Source organism: Sabethes cyaneus, chromosome 1 (genome assembly GCF_943734655.1).
Source record: "Sabethes cyaneus chromosome 1, idSabCyanKW18_F2, whole genome shotgun sequence".
Classification (NCBI taxonomy): Eukaryota; Metazoa; Arthropoda; class Insecta; order Diptera; family Culicidae; genus Sabethes; species Sabethes cyaneus.
This window is the reverse complement of record NC_071353.1, coordinates 70,835,077-70,855,420: the sequence shown is the minus strand read 5'-3', so window position 1 is coordinate 70,855,420 and position 20,344 is coordinate 70,835,077. Positions and strand designations below refer to the sequence as shown.

Here is a 20,344-nt window from a genome sequence, read left to right as displayed (position 1 = left end):
ATGTATTACAAAATTGTATAAATAGTAAAAATACACAACTTTGATGAATATAGTATACCTCTATGTTTGTTTGTTTAGGTACTGTAGAACTTTGATTAAAAAAAAGCCTTAATTTTGACCCCGAATGACTCGACTACCAACAGATACATTTTAAACATTTTATATTTGCTAATTGTGTTGCTGCATACAGACACCATTTTTACATATGAAGAAACGAGAGAAACTTCCAGGGCCAATCACGGTACAACTCACATGCTGATTGCTTCGTTTCTGTGATGTCAATTTATGCTGATCTATTTGCCCAACAATTTAAAGTATTAATGCATAATTATGACATTTTGCTCATAACAAGGTAATTGAAGAACATACGTTAGTTAAGCAGAGATTTGTAACTTTATAACAATATGACATTCAAAAACCTACACGTGTTATACAAAATGCAACAGCGTGAGTAATCGAAGGTTAATAGAAATTGAGGAAATTTATTCAAGAAAACTTTATTGATGTCAATCAAAAATAATGGCGTTACAGAAATTTATGCGTAGTTCAAAAACCTATGAACTAGACTTTTACTACGCAATGTATATGTTAAAGAATAATATTTCCTCTTATAACTTGCTTTTACTTTCACTTACTCAAATTAGAAACAACCAGCTTACCCTTACTCAGTAATTTCATGAAAAAAGGATCTATCAAAATTTATAGGTGCTGCTATTTTGTTCAAATTTTGTAAACTTATTAAATTTCCAAAAATTTAATGAAAACCAACGCACCACGCAACGTTAACCAATAGATGAATTATGTTTCGAAGACGTGTCGATTTCTATCTCAAATAGCAAGTAAGACCGTATAACAAAGGTTCCTTTCACCACTAGGTGGATTAAATCGGGTTTTTTTGAGTGGTTTTAGCCCAAAGGGTAGATTTTTTTGATATTTTGATATTAATACCATGCGTTCAAAAGTTAGCATCTTTGAAAAAAAAAGAGTTCAGAAAAATTATTATTATGCTTCGCTTTTGAAGAAAAAGGATATCTACAACAAAATGAATAATCTCAAAATTTTACTATTAGTTTGCTTGGCTTCAATTTTGCAATATATCTGATTTAGAAAAAATAACTGAATAGAGCATTAGATATGAAAAAGAGAAATTGAACTTTTTCTTAGCTGGCGCTCCTTCAGATAATTATTTTTGCATGAAAATCAAAACTTGAGCTTCTTTTGAATGTACTTTCATGAAAAGATAGTCATTAGCTTGATCGCATCGTTTTTACAATGTTAGAGGGTTAGGAAAACAAGATGAGGTCGAAAAATAGTGCAAAAATTGCGCCATAAACATGCTTGAGAATGAGAAATATGATCGATATGATTTCCAGTGCTTGTCATTTTTGATTTATTTATTGAAACATGATACATGACATGACATCTGTCCTTTAAAATGTCACTAACGAAAACAAATCTTACAAAGTTACTACCGTGCAACGTTTACTTCCTATTTTTCATATAACATTTCTAAGCTCTAGTATCTATGGATTGAAAAGAGCATATATTGATGCGCAAAATTTGTATAAAATTTGTAGAAATTTATTTGGAAAAATCAACTCACTAGTATTTTGATCCTATACACCACTATACTTATATACTTATATTAACTGCTTTTCTCCGCTTTTTGCTTTGCGTACAATTGTGAGTAACAGCAAGTGAAGAAAATGACAATTGAAATCTAAAATCAAAGAAAAGAAAAAACTTTGCAATTGAATCCCGCTATTTAATATTTATTTGCGACAGATACGTAGTTCGCCTACAACATGCAGGCATCATCAGTGTCTTTTTTCAAAGTGTATACGTATCTGTCGCGAATAAATATTAAATAGTGGAATTTAGTCGGTAAAAGTTTTTTTTCTTTTCTTTTATTTTAGAGTTCGTATTCCACTAAGAGGCTTCAAAAACTTCTGACTTTTGACATGTTTCTCACTTTTCTTGAATTTCATTGCAAATTGTCATCACATACACATACATACATACATACATACATACATACATACATACATACATACATACATACATACATACATACATACATACATACATACATACATACATACATACATACATACATACATACATACATACATACATACATACATACATACATACATACATACATACATACATACATACATACATACATACATACATACATACATACATACATACATACATACATACATACATACATACATACATACATACATACATACATACATACATACATACATACATACATACATACATACATACATACATACATACATACATACATACATACATACATACATACATACATACATACATACATACATACATACATACATACATACATACATACATACATACATACATACATACATACATACATACATACATACATACATACATACATACATACATACATACATACATACATACATACATACATACATACATACATACATACATACATACATACATACATCGCACACATTGAATACAATCAACATTTGATTGATACGTTTTGATTTCACACGTTTTAACGGTTTAATATACGGTGCTTAAGGTGGCATTCATAAAGTACGTCACGCTTAGAGGGGGGAGGGGGGGTTGACCTAATCGTGACGATTTGTGACGTAGGGGGGAGGGGGGGTATGAAGTTATGTGACGTCAAATGAAAAAAATTAAATGGAAAATTTATTCGGGAAATTATAATTTAGCCTTCATTTTAAGACACAACTATTGAAGGCTTCTGTAAAATTAACGTACTGATGGATTTTAAAACAAATAGTTAAATTTTTTGAATGAAAACTTTTTTAACGTATATGGGTGAACAGGACTCATTTATTCTATGTAGTATGAACTATCCATTAAGGCTTTGCAGAATATGCAGTACTCCATTGAGCTGCTTGAGCTGTTTGCAGCTGCTTGAGTACCGTCCTGCCTAAAAGATTTTTGCAACCGCAAATAGCAGTCACACAAACTCCTGAAGGGTTACGGGATGCTACCAGAGACCCATGGCAATGTTTTCCCTTGATATTCATGCTGAACTCAATCGATGAACAAAAATTCATACCGAAGTTTAACGGCTACTTTTAAGGTTTTTCTGTATAATCTATACTGCCCCTCACTCAAAAGCTCCCTGAAGGATAGAGTTTACGCCAGTTGTGGATTAAATTTTGCATCTAAGGTAGTGTTGAATGATTGCACGATTGAATGAATACACAAAATGACAAAATCCGCCAGAAAAGTTCTTCCAAGGCGTGTTGCTGCAAGACGTCAGCAGGAAGTCCTGATTCCTTCAACTATAGATCAGACGAATTTGAGTGGATGGATCTAAGCGCGTGGATATGCGCGAAACATTAATCGACGGCACATCAGCGACTTCTGAAGCGTATCCGATCGCAGCAATTGGAGATCATCTTCAAAATCCGTAAATCGATGACTTATAATCGAAAATTTTCCTTTTTTTATTTGCTGAAATTCATTTGATAGCTTTAAATAAAAAGGTTGGAATGAATATTCAATTTTTTTTTGTTGTGAAGGGGGGGGGGGGGTTGCCGTGACGTGACGTACTTTCTCAGGGGGGTCACGAATATGTGACGAAATGTGACAACGGGGGGAGGGGGGGTTGATTTTGGTCAAAATTTGCGTGACGTACTAAATGGATGTCGCCTAAGTGTTAAAGTTTGAATAACTTTTGAATGAACCGTCCGATTTTAAATAACTCGGTTTCGTTTTATAGATCTCAGCAGTAATTTTCAAATAATAATAAAATGTGTGATGTTTTTCATTGAATTAATTCTTAAATGTTACAAAAATATGTTTTAAATACTATTTTTTCACATTTCTTTATATAACTTTCAAACTACAAGTCCAATCAGCATGAAATTTGGAAGTTAAGGGTTTGTAAGGCTCCTCTTTCATATGCAATCAATTTTGTTCAAATCGGTTAAGAGATCTATGAGATAATGAAGTCCCATATTTTTCGTATTTTTATACATAACTTTTGAACTAAAAGTCCGATCAGTATGAAATTCAATAGCGACCAATGGGACACCTAGACCTTTCATTTGACACTAAGAACATTAAAATCGGTCCAGCCATCTCCGAGAAAAGTGAGTGAGATTAAAAGCGTTACATACACACACACACACACACACACACACACACACACACACACACACACACACACACATACATACACACACACAGAAAATGCTCAGTTTTCGAAACTGAGTCGAATGGTATATAACATTCGGCTCGCAGGACCTTCTCTCCATTTCCGGTTTTCCAAGTGATTTCTATACCTTTATACTATATATTTATATAGTAGAAAGGCAAAACATCACACATTTTATTATTATTTGAAAATTACTGCTGAGATCTATCAAACGAAACCGAGTTATTTAAAATCGGACGGTTCATTCAAAAGTTATTCAAACTTTAACACTTAAGCACCGTATTTTGAACCGTTAATTAAAATGTGTGAAATCAAATCATATCAATCAAATGTTGGTTGTATTCAATGTGTGTGATGTATGTTTGTGTGTATGTGTGTATGTATGTATGTATGTATGTATGTATGTATGTATGTATGTATGTATGTATGTATGTATGTATGTATGTATGTATGTATGTATGTTTGTTTGTATGTATGTATGTATGTATGTATGTATGTATGTATGTATGTATGTATGTATGTATGTATGTATGTATGTCTGTATGTATGTATGTATAAATGTATGTATGTATGTATGTATGTATGTATGTATGTATGTATGTATGTATGTATGTATGTATGTATGTATGTATGTATGTATGTGTGTATGTATCTGTGTAAGTGATTACTATTTGCAATTTTTAAATTTGCATTGAAATTCAAGAAAAGTGAGAAACAGGTCAATTGTTTGAAGTTTTTGCAGTCTCTTAGTGGAATATGAACTCTGAAATTAAAGAAAAGAAAAAACTTTTACCGACTAAATTCCACTATTTAATATTTATTCGCGACAGATATGTATACGCTTTGAAATAAGACAGTGATGAAACCTGCGCGTCGTAGGCGAACTACGTATCTGTTGCAAATAAATATTAAGTAGCGGGATTCAATAGAAAAGTTTTTACTTTTCTTTGCTTTCAGATTTCAATTGTCATTTTCTTCACTTGATGTTACTCACAATTGTACAAGAAAAGCAAAAAGCGAAGAAAAGCAGTTAATTTAAACATGTAGGTCTAATGGTATATAGGATTAAAAACTCACTAGTTGATTTTTCCATACAAAATTATACAAATTTCAAACAAATTTTGCGCATCAATAGAAGCTCTTTTCTATCAATAGATACTAGAGCTTAGGCAGGTTATATGAAAAATAGGAAGTAAACGTTGCACGGTAATAGTTTTATAAGATTTGTTTTCGTTAGTGACATTTTCAAGGATAGATGTCTTATGTCATGTATCATGTTTTAATAAATAAATAAAAAATGACAAGCACTTGAAATCATATCGATCATATTTCCCATTCTCAAGCATGTTTATGGCGCAGCTTTTGCACTATTTTTTTATCTCATCTTGTTTCCCTGTCCCTCTTATGGGATACATTGTAAAAACGATGCGACCAAGCTAATGACTATCTTTTCATGAAAGTACATTCAAAAGAAGCTTAAGTTTTGATTTTCATGCAAAAATAATTATTTGAAAGAGCGCCAGCTAAGAAAAATTTCAATTTCTCTTTTCATATCTAATGCTCTATTCAGTTATTTTTTTCTAATTCAGATACCTATATTGCAAAATTGAAGCCAAGCAAACTAATAGTAAAATTTTGAGATGAATCATTTTGTTGTAGATATCCTTTTTCTTCAAAAGCGAAGTATAATGATAATTTTTCTGAACTTTTGTTTTTCAAAGATGCTAACTTTTGAACGCATGGTATTAATATCAAAATATCAAAAAATCTGGTAAGAACACATATTTCATATTGTCAATTCGTAACATGTTTCGTATGTGGCTCTGAAGCCCGAAAGTTAAGGCCGTCTGTAGACCCGTTAGAGGGTTAATTTCTAATTTTCTATATATATTCATTCAAGTCTGCAAAAATTATATTTTTTTATAAATCACGTAAAAATTATAAAACTAAATAAGGTGTTCACCAAGTAACATAAATGACGCTTGCAACTATTTACGCACCCAAGGAAAGGAAATATAATTATTCTACGTATTGGACGTTGTGAATTTTACTGGCAAATAAGGATTTTGAGGAATACAGAATTTTAAAAATAGAGTCAAGTTAATTATAGATGCTCCTGAAAAACTAAATAATGGTTATTGTGGCAGTAGAAAGGCTAGGTCACGCCGCTAGGTGGATTAATTCGGGTTTTTGTTTGAAATATTGAAAGAATAGGTAATTTAAAGATGATTCCCAGGTTTATCTCAAAAATGGTGAAAAGTCATATGGGACTGTTTTACGTTTATGGGCAGTTTTCGCTTGCCGTAGTAAATTTTAAAAGAGAATCGCCAAAACAAAAACAAGAAGAAGAAGAAGTCACATGTCATGTCCTGTCCTAGGCTTTTACTAGAGTGACTATATACAGAGTGGCGACAATGTCAAAATTGGAATGATAATTATCTGTCAGTGTCATTCCAATCGAGCAGACGACCTATCCAACGCGTATGCAGGAAAGAGAAAGAAAAGCCTTGAAAAAACCGCATTGCATACATTTGGGATGACTTGTCGCCACTCTGTATATAGTCACTCTAGCTTTTACTATAAAGGTATCGATTCAAATATCGGCGTTTTAGCATCGATACTGGCCGGTATCAGGACGCTCAGTATCGATCCAAAATATCGATGTATCGGCCCAAAGTATCGTTTTTTTTTGATACAGATACAGATACAGATATTTTTTTGATACAGATGCGAGAAGCATCGATATTCAAATATCGACACAAATTTTTTTAAAGTATCGATCCGGCTGAAATATCGGGCGGCAAGCATCGATACACTGGCAGGGTACACGCAACCACAACGAAAACCATACTTTTGTTTATTATTTAGCTTAATTTTTAGAAAATTATATGCGTGTGCTTTTACTGCTGTTGATTCTCTTTCCTACTCATACGAAATCTCGTTAGGAACGAAATAATAGCTGATGTCGGACTGGTCCGGCCTGCGGTTTTAAACTCTTTTGACCGGAAACTGCAACGAATTGCTCTGGATTGCTAATACAATTATTAGAAAATCTAGCCGAATGCTGGAAACAAAAAATAAATTTTAAAAATCGGACAAAAAGTACAAATCCGTTTTCTTAAGTCAGTAAACCGACTTTTTGCCAGATTGACCGGTCACCGGCTTTGCAAGTGAAAAACCGGCCGGGCCGGCCAGAAATTGACCACTCAGCAACCTTACAGACAAAAATGCTAGAAGTGGAACTTGTGAATATTAAACGAGGTGACCATATCGGTCGAACTAAAAAATCAGAACATTTTCTGCCCAAACATGCGGATGAAGATTTAGATTCGACAAACCAACTAATTTAACCCCCTTCCACTTCTGTTTACGCTACAGAAGGTACAAGCCATACAAAGCTGGACAAATATGATGACCGTGAGAATGTACCTCTACAACCATTCAAATAACCAAATTAAACACTTTGCTCTACAAGTGTTTTGGAGACTTCAGATCAGCGATGACCAAACTGCCCCTTTTATAAATGATCCGTGCGACATGCGGCTTGTATTGAGGGATGGTTAGAGGAGAATTGTAAATTATTTTTTTATTGATTGAGGATTCATGTAATTTAACCGAGGTGCCTCGTGCTCGTGCGTGTTGTGGAGCCAAATGCTTTCTAGTATGAACGCTATAGCGAGCTACTGAGAAGTTAGCCAATCTTAACTATCATGGAAATTGCACCGAAAACCAATGCAAAAGCCGCCAAGAAATCTGTCAAGTTCCAGAAAAACATTTATTGCTTTATCATAACTTTACCAACAGGCAACAATGCCCCAATGGCCCTTAATTGTGGACTGTGCAATATCAAGAACTCGCAAGTCAGTTTCAACCTGGTGCCGATGGTGCATTCGTGCAGCATGCCAGCCGGCAGGTGTACGATGGGAATCTTTCAAAGTAGTGCCTGCAGCTCGTGGTTTATACGCCTGGGCCGCTCTCTGCTTCCAGTTACCAACACCTTGCGTCACTTACGAAGGGAACAGTAGACCTGATATAACTAGAATGCGTCGTTGAATTTGCTTACTCGTATTATTGACGGCGGTTGCCAGAGATCCCTAATTTATGAATTCATCAACCCCTTCCAGTTCATCTCCGTCAAAAGTCACTCCATGCACTCAGCGTTTCTTCACTTAACAACGCGGTTGACGGCCTAGCGTATCCAACCACATCCATCTTCAAGTGCCAAGAGTCCAATACAGCTAGCTCCATCGAGGAAAGCAAAGCTTCACTCAGCAAGTGCGCGTAGTTCTCAGCAACTTGCGAGCTGTCTTATTGATCGCATTTGAAATAATTTTGAAATCGGAGCTGGAATTGCACTTGAAATTTTACTTAAAATTGAACCTGAAATTAAACTTGATATTGAACTTGAAATGGGAACTGAAATTTAACTTAGAATTAAGCATGGCATTATACTTAAAATAGAACTTCAAATTGATATTGATGATCAAATGATATTGGACTTCAGTTTGAATCAATTTCAACTTAAATTTGAACTGGACTTTAAGATTTTGAATTGAACTTAAAATTAAACTAAAGGTGGAACTTGAATTTGGACTTCAAATTACACTTAAAATCGGACGCGAAGTTAAACTTAAGTTTGGACCAATTCAGACTAGAAAACATATATAAATTGGACTTGCAATTACACATGAAATAGAACTTATAATGAGACATGAAATTGAACTTGAAATAGGACACAATAGAGAACTTAAAATTTTACTTGAAACTAACCTTGAATTGGATGTAAAATTTGACTAGAAATTATACTTACAACTTTTCCAGAAATTGGAGTTAAATCGGACTTAAAATGGAACTTCGAATTGGACTTGAAATAGGATTTGAAATTGAATTTGATTTTTTACATCGCCCAAGAAATCCGACTTGAAATTGGATTTCAAATTGAAATTAAAGTTTTACTTAAAATTTGATTTAAGACTGGAACTAGGAGAGCATCTATTTTTGCAGAGTTAGTTTATTTATCGAAAAAAATTAGCCGCCGTACTTTTAATTAGGTTCACCTCTTATTTTAATTTCTAAAAGTTCGAGGTGGTGAACGAGTTTGTATACTTCGGGTGGTCGATGACGTCGGATAATAACTGCAGCAGATAAATGCACCTCACCTTGAAAGCACTGCGGCGGCCATGGCCACTTTTGGACGTTGTGTGCTTAGGATCATCTTTGGTGGTGTATGTGAGTATACGGTGTATGGAGGAAAAACATGAATCACAAGCTGGCGCAGTTTTTCGGCGAACCCAGTATTCAGAAAGTTGCTGAGGCTGGAAGGGTACAATGGGCGGGACATGTTTTGAGAATGCCGGAAAACAATCCCGTAAAAATGATGTTTGCCTCGAATTCGGTTGGTACCAGGCGCAGAGGTACGCAGCGTGCTCGACGGTTAGACCAAATGGACTCCATTTAATGGAGCAAGTCCTGGAAAGTGTGGGACATTCGAGAAATTGGAGGCGAACAGCCATGGACCGAGTTTATTATACAGGTGAAATCTTAACGGACATCGCATTAGGATAAGTAAGGTTATTAATTAGGATAAGTATTTTAGTTTCTCTAGCTTTTACTATAAAGGTATCGATACAAATATCGGCGTTTTAGCATCGATACTGGCCGGTATCGGGACGCTCAGTATCGATTTTTTCGATACAGATACAGTATCGTCCAATGCTACTTTGAAAGCAATTGAATTGAATTTAAGTAACATTTCCTACAATTTTGCGCATATTATAATTAACCTACTCACCATCGACAAATCGTGCCTGACTGTCAATCGTCGTCGTTGAAATAGTCCCTAACTTCAGCTGAAGCTTGCTTAAAATGTTCTGTTCATCAAATGAAATAAATCGCTTTATGTATAAAGCGAAGGTAAGAGAAAGTCAGCTTCATTTATTTGTTTCGAGGATGCCGAACCCTTGTCAGAATACTGGAATATTTCCGATTTTTGGGCATTTTTACAATTAAAGAATCTGCCAAGAAAGAGTTTGGAATATTTTTCAAGTATTTCGAGTGATACATTGATCAAACAATCAGATAAAATTTCCAAGCTCTGCGACTAGTGGGATTGATAATAGAGAAGAGAAGATATCTGTGAACGATGATGAAGAGGATGACGCTATGCAAGGGTTCTGCTCTGGGGATGCAGGAAAATTCGCGAAGAGAGAATAGGAGACCAGTGCATTTAATATGCTGGAAGCTATAATACCGGGACATTTAAAAATAGTTACAAGCGGGTTTCCGTACTATAAATCTGAAGAAATGAAAGAAAAATTCCTGATGCGCTAAGAGCCGTTTGTCAGACTTCGATGAAAGCAGAAGTTTTTTAATCGTTGGAAGCGCTGTCAGTAAAATCTAGCAAAGGAAATAAATCACTAAGCGTATTATATCTGCCTTAATTCTACTTTGCTAAGGAACAATACTGAAACTAAAGTTTGAAAATAGAGATATTTACTGAAAAACATCGACATTTCTGTTGATTCCGAATAATCTGCCAATACCGGTATTTTCTACCCCAATACCGAAATACCGGTTTTCACCAAAAGCACCCAATACCGACAGCCCTACACAGGAGTGAGGGGTCTCAAACCATCATAAAAAAAATCCTGCCTCCAAAACCCCCCACATGCCAAATTTGGTTCCATTTGCTTGATTAGTTCTCTAGTTATGAGGATATTTTTTTTATTTAGATTATAGTCACTTTAACCAGTTTTGGGTCATTCGTGACTTCTGCGGGGCTGGGATTTAAACCCGAGTCCTCGGCGTGAGAGGCGTGAATGCTAACCACTACGCCGGGACTGACCCCTAGTATGAGGAAATTTATATTTAATTTGTATAGGAGCCCCCCCTCCTAAAGTGGGGAGGGGTCCTAAATCACCATAGAAAAAATTCTTGTCTCTAAAAACACCCACATGTCAAATTTTGTTCCATTTGCTTGATTAGTTCTCGAGTTATGAGCAAATTCGTATTTCATTTGTATGGAAGCCCCCTCTCTTAAAGGGAAGAGGGGTCGTAATTCCCCTTCTAAAGAGGGGAGGAGTCTCAATTCACCATAGAAAAAAATCTTGTCTCCAAAAACACCCTCATGTCGAATTTTGTTCCATTTGCTTGATTAGTTTTCGAGTTATGAGGAAATTTGTATTTCATTTGTATGGGAGCCCTCCTAGAGCGGGGAGGGGCCATAATTCCCCCCCTAAAGAGGGGAGGGGTCTCAATTCACCATAGAAAAAAATCTCGTCTCCAAAAACACCCACATGTCAAATTTAGTTCCATTTGCTTGATTAGTTCTCGAGTTATGAGGAAATTTGTATTTCATTTGTATAGGAGCCCCCCTCCTAAAGAAGAGAGGGATCTCAATTCACCATGAAAGAATTCTTATCTCCAAAAATACCCGCATGCCAAATTCTATTCCATTTGCCTGATTAGTTCTCGAGTTATGCAGAAATTTGTGTTTCATTTGTATGGGAGCCCCTACCCCCTCTTAATGGGAGGAGGGATCTCTAACCAACTTAAAAACCTTTTCTGGCCCCAAAAACCTCTATATGCAAATTTTCACGCCGATCGGTTCAGTAGTTTTCGATTCTATAAGGAATATACGGACAGACAGACAGAAATCCATTTTTATAGGTATAGATTTGTATGGGAGCCCCCCCCCCCCTCTTAATGGAGTGAGGGATCTCTAACCATCATAAGAATCTTCCCTGGCACCAAAAACCCCTATATGCAAATTTTCGCTTTGATCGGTTCAGTAGGTTTCGATTCTATAAGGAATATACGGGCAGACAGAAATCCATTTTTATAGGTATAAATATAGGGTATAAATATAGGTATAAATATAGGGGAGGGGTCTCTAGCCATCATAAGAACCTTCTCTAGCCCCAAAAATCCCTACATGCAAATTTTCACGCCGATCGGTTCAGTAGTTTTCGATTCTATAAGAAACATACGGACAGACAGACAGACAGACATTGGCGAAGCTAGAGGGGGTGCCTAGGGGACCAGGCCCCCTCCAGAATTCTGCAGGCCCCCTCCACAAATTTTCCTCACTGGAATTTCAAAACCGGAAGAAAATTTAGCGCGTATGTTCCCACTGTGTAGATGTATTTTTGTAAACACGCAGTTGTTGTCGTTAGCTGCTTAGAGCTGAGGTGTCACATGCTGTTTCAAGCCGTCGTCTCCATTCATCTTGATTTTTGGCCACTCGTCGCCAATTTCCCAGTCGTCTCAGAAATCACAAAACATTTTCGACCTGATCGAGTCATCTTGCATGTTGACTCCTCCTATTACTGTGCCGGTGCGGCTGTTAAAGAGAACTGTCGCACTGTCGTCCGGCATGCTTACGATGTGTCCGGCCCACCGCAATTTACTGAATTTCGCCAAATGTACGATGGGAATCTCTCCAAGCAGTCCATGGGAAGCACGCGTTTGCTTCCATTGAACCTATTTTTCTCATGTACAGTACTGGACAATATAAAGTACGCACCCGCTCTCATACTATATAACACGCGGTATCTTTTTTATTGTCAAACATATGAACTCGGTACATTTGGACAAATTGTAGTATTTTCAATGCTTTAAACGATTTATGTATCGTTAAATATAAACATTAGCTATTTTGATCAAGCTATTGTATAGTTCTAGAAAAAGTCAATTTTTAGTTGGTCATAATAAGGTACGCACTACAACGCCGCCTACTGCATACGAATAGTTTCCTCGCCATCACACTGCAGCGAAGTGTCAAAACAAATTGTTTGTGATTGATTTTTCATTACTGGTGCGCGTTTTTATCTGGTACGATGTCAAAAAAGCAAATTTGTGAAGATATCCGTAAACTTATCGTTAAAAATCGTTAGGAAGGTTTCTCGAATAGAGAAATTGCTCGAAGATATGAAATTAGTGAGGCATGAGTACGAAAAACATTGAAAAAATATGAGGAACTTGGAAGCGTGAAAGACCGGACTGAAAGCGGAAGAAAGCGGAGGACTACAACCAGTGATGATCGCCTGATTCGTCGAAAAGTGGCTAAAGATCCGTTCTCTACCAGCCGAGTAATCCGAGAAAATACGAACTTAAATATTTCCAAACGAACTGTTCATAGAAGACTGAAGGAAATGGGATTTAAAAATGGATTTGCTCAACGAAGGCCATTTATCCGAAATGTTACAGGTTTGTTTATTTCATATTCAATATTTGTTTTTAAGTAATATTAATTTGTATAGGATCAAACGTCTTAAATTTGCTCAAAAATATATCGACAAACCTCTGGAGTATAAAGCCTCTGTATAAAACGTCTTCTGAAAGTACATCTATAAAGCTAATTTTTGTTCGATCACTATGAATAGTTATCTACTATAAATAATGAGAAAAGCATGAAAGTTTCAAGATGTGATAAGTACGTACTTTATTTTGTCCAGTACTGTATTTGATCTTCGACGCATTTATTTTTAGTCCAATCCTCCAAGACCCTGCTTTCAGTCTGGCGTAGATTGCCGCCGCCGTACCGTTCCAAAGTTCTTGGCTATGATATAAAAGTTATCTGCAAAGCCTAGGAATTAGTGAAATCATGCTTTTGGTTTCGATGCTCGCTCGTCTGATCACCCCCTTAAGAGCGATGTTGAACAGCATGCAGGATAAGCCGTCACCTTGTGTCAACCCTCATCGCGTCTCGAACGGACTCGAGGGTTTCCCCGAGATGCGCTCGAAACACATTACTCGATTCAACGAAGCTCTGATCAGTCGCGTTAGTTAATCCGGAAAACCGTATACGTACTTTATCTGCCGTAGCTGGTATCGATGGACTGTATCGTATGCTGCTTTGAAATTAATAAAGATATGCTGAATGGGCCTATTGTACTCTTGATATTTCTGCAAGATCTGTCAATCGCTGAGAGTATCTTGTAGGCGGCGTTTACCAGCCGTTTATCGACCTTTTTGTAGATAGGACAAACCACTCGTTCCATCCATTCCTCTGGTAGCTTCTTCTCCCAAATCTTGGAAATAACCCAGTTTACAACCGTTGCCAGCATTTCTCGGGCATGTTTTTAAAGATCTATCGGTTGGCTATTCTTACCGGCTTTGTTGGTCTTCAGTAACCCGATTTTTCGTTTGACACTCTTAGGTTAATTTTCGTTCCACCTTCTACTGCAACTTCGTCAATCAGGTGTTCATCGAAGAACTGCTTCCCCATCTCGGCCACCTCGCGCTCGTTTGTGATTAGACTCCCTTCCTCGTCCGTCGTCCCTACACCTATCAGGCTTTGGCGTGTAGCCCTTATGAGTTAAGTTCACCTTCTCGTAAAACGGCAGACTGAAAAGTTTTGCATTTGAGAGTTTTTCACTAGACTATACTTATTACTCTTTACATCGTACAAGACGACTCGCAAAAGTTAATAGAATAAATGAAATATTCTTGCTGAGAACATTTTATTTGTGCAGTTACTATTGATGTTTTCATACAAAATGAAAATTTTTTTGGAAGGCACCCCCTGGGCCCCCTCCATGGAAAATTTCTAGCTACGCCAATGCAGACAGAAATCCATTTTTATAGGTATAGATAGATTTTATATCATTTATTAACATTTACAAATCCCTTGGATATAGACCACTATATTGCGGAACGTTTTGGGGATTACAGTGAAAATTTATTTCTAGTTTTACGAAACATGATTTTTTCAAATTTTCACCGATAGAATATTTCGGGATAATGTTTTTTCTGAAATGATATATTATGAATAAACCCTGTGCAGAAACATTTTAGGTTCATTCCAGTTTCATAATACATATTGTTATTCCTGGTATGCGTGCGGGTTTGACATTATATATACCGGTTTTCGTCTAAAAAGTTAGTCCAGAATTTTCAGAGTATAGATACTTGATGATAGGTTTCAAGAAAATTATGATTTGTGTTACTTTATAACTAACAATAGAGAATCAACAGCAACTGATGCTTACCTCCTTGGAAGTAATGGCAAATGGTTACCAAACAACCATAATCGTTTTTCTCCGAACCATTTGTCCATGCAGCCTACCAATTTGTTTTGTGAATCGCTTGATTGCTGTTTTTTTAATTTATCTAGCTTCTCAATATTGGTTGTATAATTTCGCGATGAATCACTAAGTTTGACGTTGATACGAGACATGCATGTACTTTTATCATGTCATTTGCAAAAACTAAAACAACATAATATTTGATTTTCTATTTGGTTTCCCGTTTACTGCATGTGTATGTTACAAATAACAACACGAAAATAGATCATTCTTTTAAATACATTATAGCAGAAAATCGATATTTGTGTCTACTTAATGAAACTTCACGCAATTGTTGCCTAAACTGTATGAAAAAATGAATGATTTTTATTGATATTCATTTATAACTACGTAAACTATTATCTAATTTAGTTTTGATAATTTAATATAAACTTCGATCACACGTTACGCCTAGATATTTATACGCCGTAGTAACAAACGTTTCAGTACAGAATGAGCAAATATGCAAAACATCTAACAATTTTCCAGGTAGTACTTTTCCGTTACCATGGTAGCTTGCTAACAAAACACAAGCAACATCATAGTGCTGCCGCATAGTGAGGATTCGAAATAATCCATACAAGATCAGCTGTAAATCGGACAAACACATGTTATGCCTATCATTAGATTATTATTTTCGCATATGTTCATATCAAAACAATCATAGTGTTCTATCATATATCTGGTGCAATTTGGAGCTGTAGTTATTTGGCTTTTGGTTCACTGCACAAATCCCATTTACTGGGCTTTAGACAGCTATTACCTACTTCTTACTATTGACGAGAAACATAGCAATTAAGAGTACAGGTTGTCATATGCTAAGAGCAGGCAATATCAGCAGTTCAGAGAGCTATGAGAAATCTATACCTATAAAGAAGGATTTCTGTCTGTCTGTCTGTCCGTATGTTCCTTATAGAATCAAAAACTACTAAACCAATCGGCCTGAAAATTTGCATGTAGAGGTTTTTGGGGCCAGAAAAGGTTTTAGCGATGGATAGAGACCCCTCCCCCCACTAAGAGGGGGGGCTCCCATACAAATGAAACACAAATTTCTGCATAACTCGAGAACTATTCAAGCAAATAGAACAAAATTTGGCATGTGGGTGTTTTCGTTGACAAGAATTTATTCTTTGGTAAATTGAGACCCCTCCCCTCTTTATAAGGGGAATTATAACTCCTCTCCCCTTCAAGAGGGGGGGCTTCCATACAAATTTCCTCATAACTCGAGAACTAATCAAGCAAATGGAACCAAATTTGGCATGTGAAGGTTTCCGAGGGCAAGAAAATTTACTATGGTGAATTAGGACCCCTCCCCACTTTAATAGGGGGGATGGGGGGCTCCTGTACAAATGAAATACAAACTTCCTCATAACTCGAGAACTAATCAAGCAAATAGAACAAAATTTGGCATGTGGGTGTTTTCGGTGACAAGAATTTATTCTATGGTAAATTGAGACCCCTCCCCTCTTTATAAGGGGAATTATAACTCCTCTCCCCTTTATGAGGGGGGGGGGTTCCATATAAATTTCCTCATAACTCGAGAACTAATCAAGCAAATGGAACCAAATTTGGCATGCGAAGGATTTCGAGGGCAAGAAAATTTTCTATGGTGAATTAGGACCCCTCCCCACTTTAAGAGGGGGGCTCCTGTACAAATGAAATACAAATTTCCTCATAACTTGAGAACTAATCAAGCAAATAGAATCAAATTTGGCATGTGTGTGTTTTTGGAGACAACATTTTTCTGTATGAGGAATTGAGACCCCTCCCCACTTTAGGAGGGGGGGGCTCCTATACAAACGAAATACAAATTTCCTCATAACTCGAGAACTAATCAAGCAAATGGAACCAAATTTGGCATGTGTGTGTTTTTGGAGGCAATATTTTTTTCTATGATGAATTAGGACCTCTCCCCACTTTAGGAGGGGGGGCTCCTATACAAATGAAATACAAATTTCCTCATAACTCGAGAACTAATCAAACAAATAGAACCAAATTTGGCATGTGGAGGTTTTTGGAGGCAAAAATATTTTCTATGGTGAATTAGGACCCTTCCCTACTTTAAGAGGGGGGGCTTCTACACAAATGAAATACAAATTTCTCATAATTCGAGAACTAATCAAGCAAATGGAACCATATTTGGCATGTGGGTGTTTTTGGAGGCAACCATTTTTTCCTTGATGAAGTAGGAATTCTTACCTTTTTAGGAGGGGGGAGGGCTCCAATGCAAACGAAATACAAATTTCCTCATAACTCGAGAACTAATCAAGCAAATGGAACCAAATTTAGCATGTGGGTATTTTTGTAGACAAGAATATTTTCTATGGTGAATTAGGACCCCTCCCCACTTTAGGAGGGAGGGCTCCTACACAAATGAAATACAAATTTCCTCATAACTCGAGAGCTAATCAAGCAAATGGAACCAAATTTGGCTTGTATGTGTTTTTGGAGATAAAATGTTTTTCTATGATGAATTGGGACCCCTCCCCACTTTAGGAGGGGGGGCTCCTATACAAATTAAATACAAATTTCCTCATAACTCAAGAACTAATCAAGCAAATGGAACCAAATTTGGCATGTGTGTGTTTTTGGAGGCAAGTTTTTTTCTATGGTGAATTGAGACCCCTCTTCTCTTAGAAAGCGAGTTATTATCCATCTCCCCTTTGAGGGTGGGCTTCCATACAAATGAAATGCAAATTTCCTCTTATCTCGAGAACTAATCAAGCAAATGGAACCAAATTAGGCATGTGGGAGTTTTAGATGGCAGAATTTTTTTCTATGGTGAATTTCGACCCCTTCCCCTTTTAAGAGGTGGGGCTCCCATACAAATGAAATACAAATTTCCTTATAATTTGAGTACTAATCAAGCCAATGGAACCAAATTTGGCATGTGGAAGTTTTAGATGGCAGAATTTTTTTCTGTGGCGTAATACGACCCCTTCCCCTTTTAAGAGGGGCGGCTCCCATACAAATAAAATACAAATTTCCTTATAATTTGAGTACTAATCAAGCCAATGGAATCAAATTAAGCATGTAGGAGATTTTTGAGTCTTGAATTTATTTTATGATAGTTAGAGACCTCTCACCCCTGTGCTAGGGGGATATGGACTGTCATACACACTTAAAAAACTCAGCAAAATTTGCTGAGATTTGGACAGCCGAGCGTTCGGTAAAAATTTCAGTTTTGCAAATCGACGTTTACGGATCATTACTAACGTTTGCCATCATAAAAAATTTTACCGAACGCTCGGCTGTCCAAATCTCGGCAAAATTTTGCTGCCTTCGGCACTTTTTTTAAGTGTGTACAAATAAAATAGAAATTTTTGCGAAACTCAAAAACTAATCGAACTCGAGAAATTCGAGACTCTTCCATAAAACATTAATCAATAACAAGACCACAAAAACTATCTATAGTAACACTAAATCATTCAGGATGAGACGGCCGCGAGTGTTGCCGGTGACCCGCCGTCGGAAGCGCCGCCCACTGTGAGGAGGCAACTCCCCGCAGAAATCTCTACTGTCTAGGTTTATTTATTTTACTAGGTCTACCTGGGTTTCCTGGAACGAGCGACAGCGAGTAAAGGCCCAGACACAATGCATACGGATTTTACTACGTTGCGGAAATTTGACAGAAAACCCATGGAAAAACTGCCAAATTGCCGCAACGTAGTAAAATCCGTATGCATTGTGTTTGGGGCTTAAGGAGAGGATCGCGAAATGGTACTTTCCACAAAAAGTTTTCCGTGAAATGGTGCATTCCGCTTAAGGTTTTTCGCAAAATGATATTCGGCGTAATATTGTACAATCATGGCGAATATTACTATCCGCTTTCTGGTTGTGCAATGAGGAGTTGTTTTCTACTTTACTGTGAGGAAAAATTACAAATTTGTGTATTAAACTACCCATTCCTGGTAACTAATAAGCATTTACATAAGCAGCAAATCAGCGTATCTGGCATTTTATACTGCACGTTATTGTATGTTAGCTTTTTGACTGCATAGGTGTAGTAAATTGGCATCCAAAATTGTATTCAAATTCACCGTGTCGGTAATTAGCTGTAAATTAGCATTGTCAGCACTATAAGAAGGTTATCAGTAAAGTAACTGTATATTTTGCCATAATAGCATTTAAGTAGCATTTAAGGCGACTTAAATGCTTATTGGCCTATATTTGAATAGCATTGGTGATGCTTATTGGTTACCTGGGATGCTTTCATAGATACGTAACTGCCAAAATGAATCATCTAAGGTTGAACTGTTCAGAAACTTGCAAAACTCGAGATTGTGACAAAGATCATCCGAGATTCATGATTTATGTACAACACAGGTTAATTTGTGGCAATACGAAGTTTGTCGGGTCAGCTAGTAAGAAATAAATCTTGTGTGAATAAGTTATTCATACATAGATGCATTTCAAAATCAACAGGGGAAGAAGAAACGGGGACGTCTCGTACCAACCGTTTGTGATTAACTGTAAATTTGTTTCGTACCTTTGTTGGTTACGGTTGGTTTGCTGGTTACGTGATACTCCGGATCCTCGGGGATGAATTTATGGCATTTAGACCATTGGCCCGGCTGCTATTGTACTATCCGTACTCTACCCTAGCCATATACATCATCATGTAAATAAATATTATGCAACAGGTCAAAACAAAACAGACAACTCCGACCGTATTGAGACACACGGCGGGCACCGAACGCAAGCACCAGTGCCATACATACACTTCACAAGTGCACGCATTCTGCTGAGCTGGCTCTCCGACCTGTCGGTGGCCTATGTGACTCGGTGTAAGGATTCGAATTACAATTCCAGAACCAAATGTATCGAACAAAGAATCTTTCTGTCCCAGTAGTCTATCTCTTTTTAGCTTTAAGAATGCATTTAGAATAAGGAAAATATCGATATGCATTACCGATATTTTCCACCAAAATTTAACTATAAAAGCAAACCCTTCAAATAATAAAGCAAGCCATTCTGACTTCAGACTTAGAGTACTCAATGCGACCCCAATCGGGCTATCGCCTGCGGAAGAAATAAGTCCCTTGAGCAACCTCGAGATCCGTTGATC

The 20,344-nt window shown here is 36.7% G+C and overlaps 1 protein-coding gene across 1 annotated transcript in view; it reads right to left on the bottom strand.

Annotated features, from left to right (window-relative positions):
- The window catches only part of LOC128734200 (cyclin-dependent kinase-like 4), a 240,134-nt gene extending 224,850 nt beyond the window's left edge, over window positions 1-15,284 (bottom strand). Inside the window, exon 1 of the mRNA XM_053828267.1 lies at window positions 15,202-15,284. Within this exon, the coding sequence (XP_053684242.1) occupies window positions 15,202-15,269 (68 nt within the window). The 5' untranslated portion in view covers window positions 15,270-15,284. The remainder of the gene's footprint in view (window positions 1-15,201) is intronic.
- Between the last annotated feature and the right edge of the window lie 5,060 nt (window positions 15,285-20,344).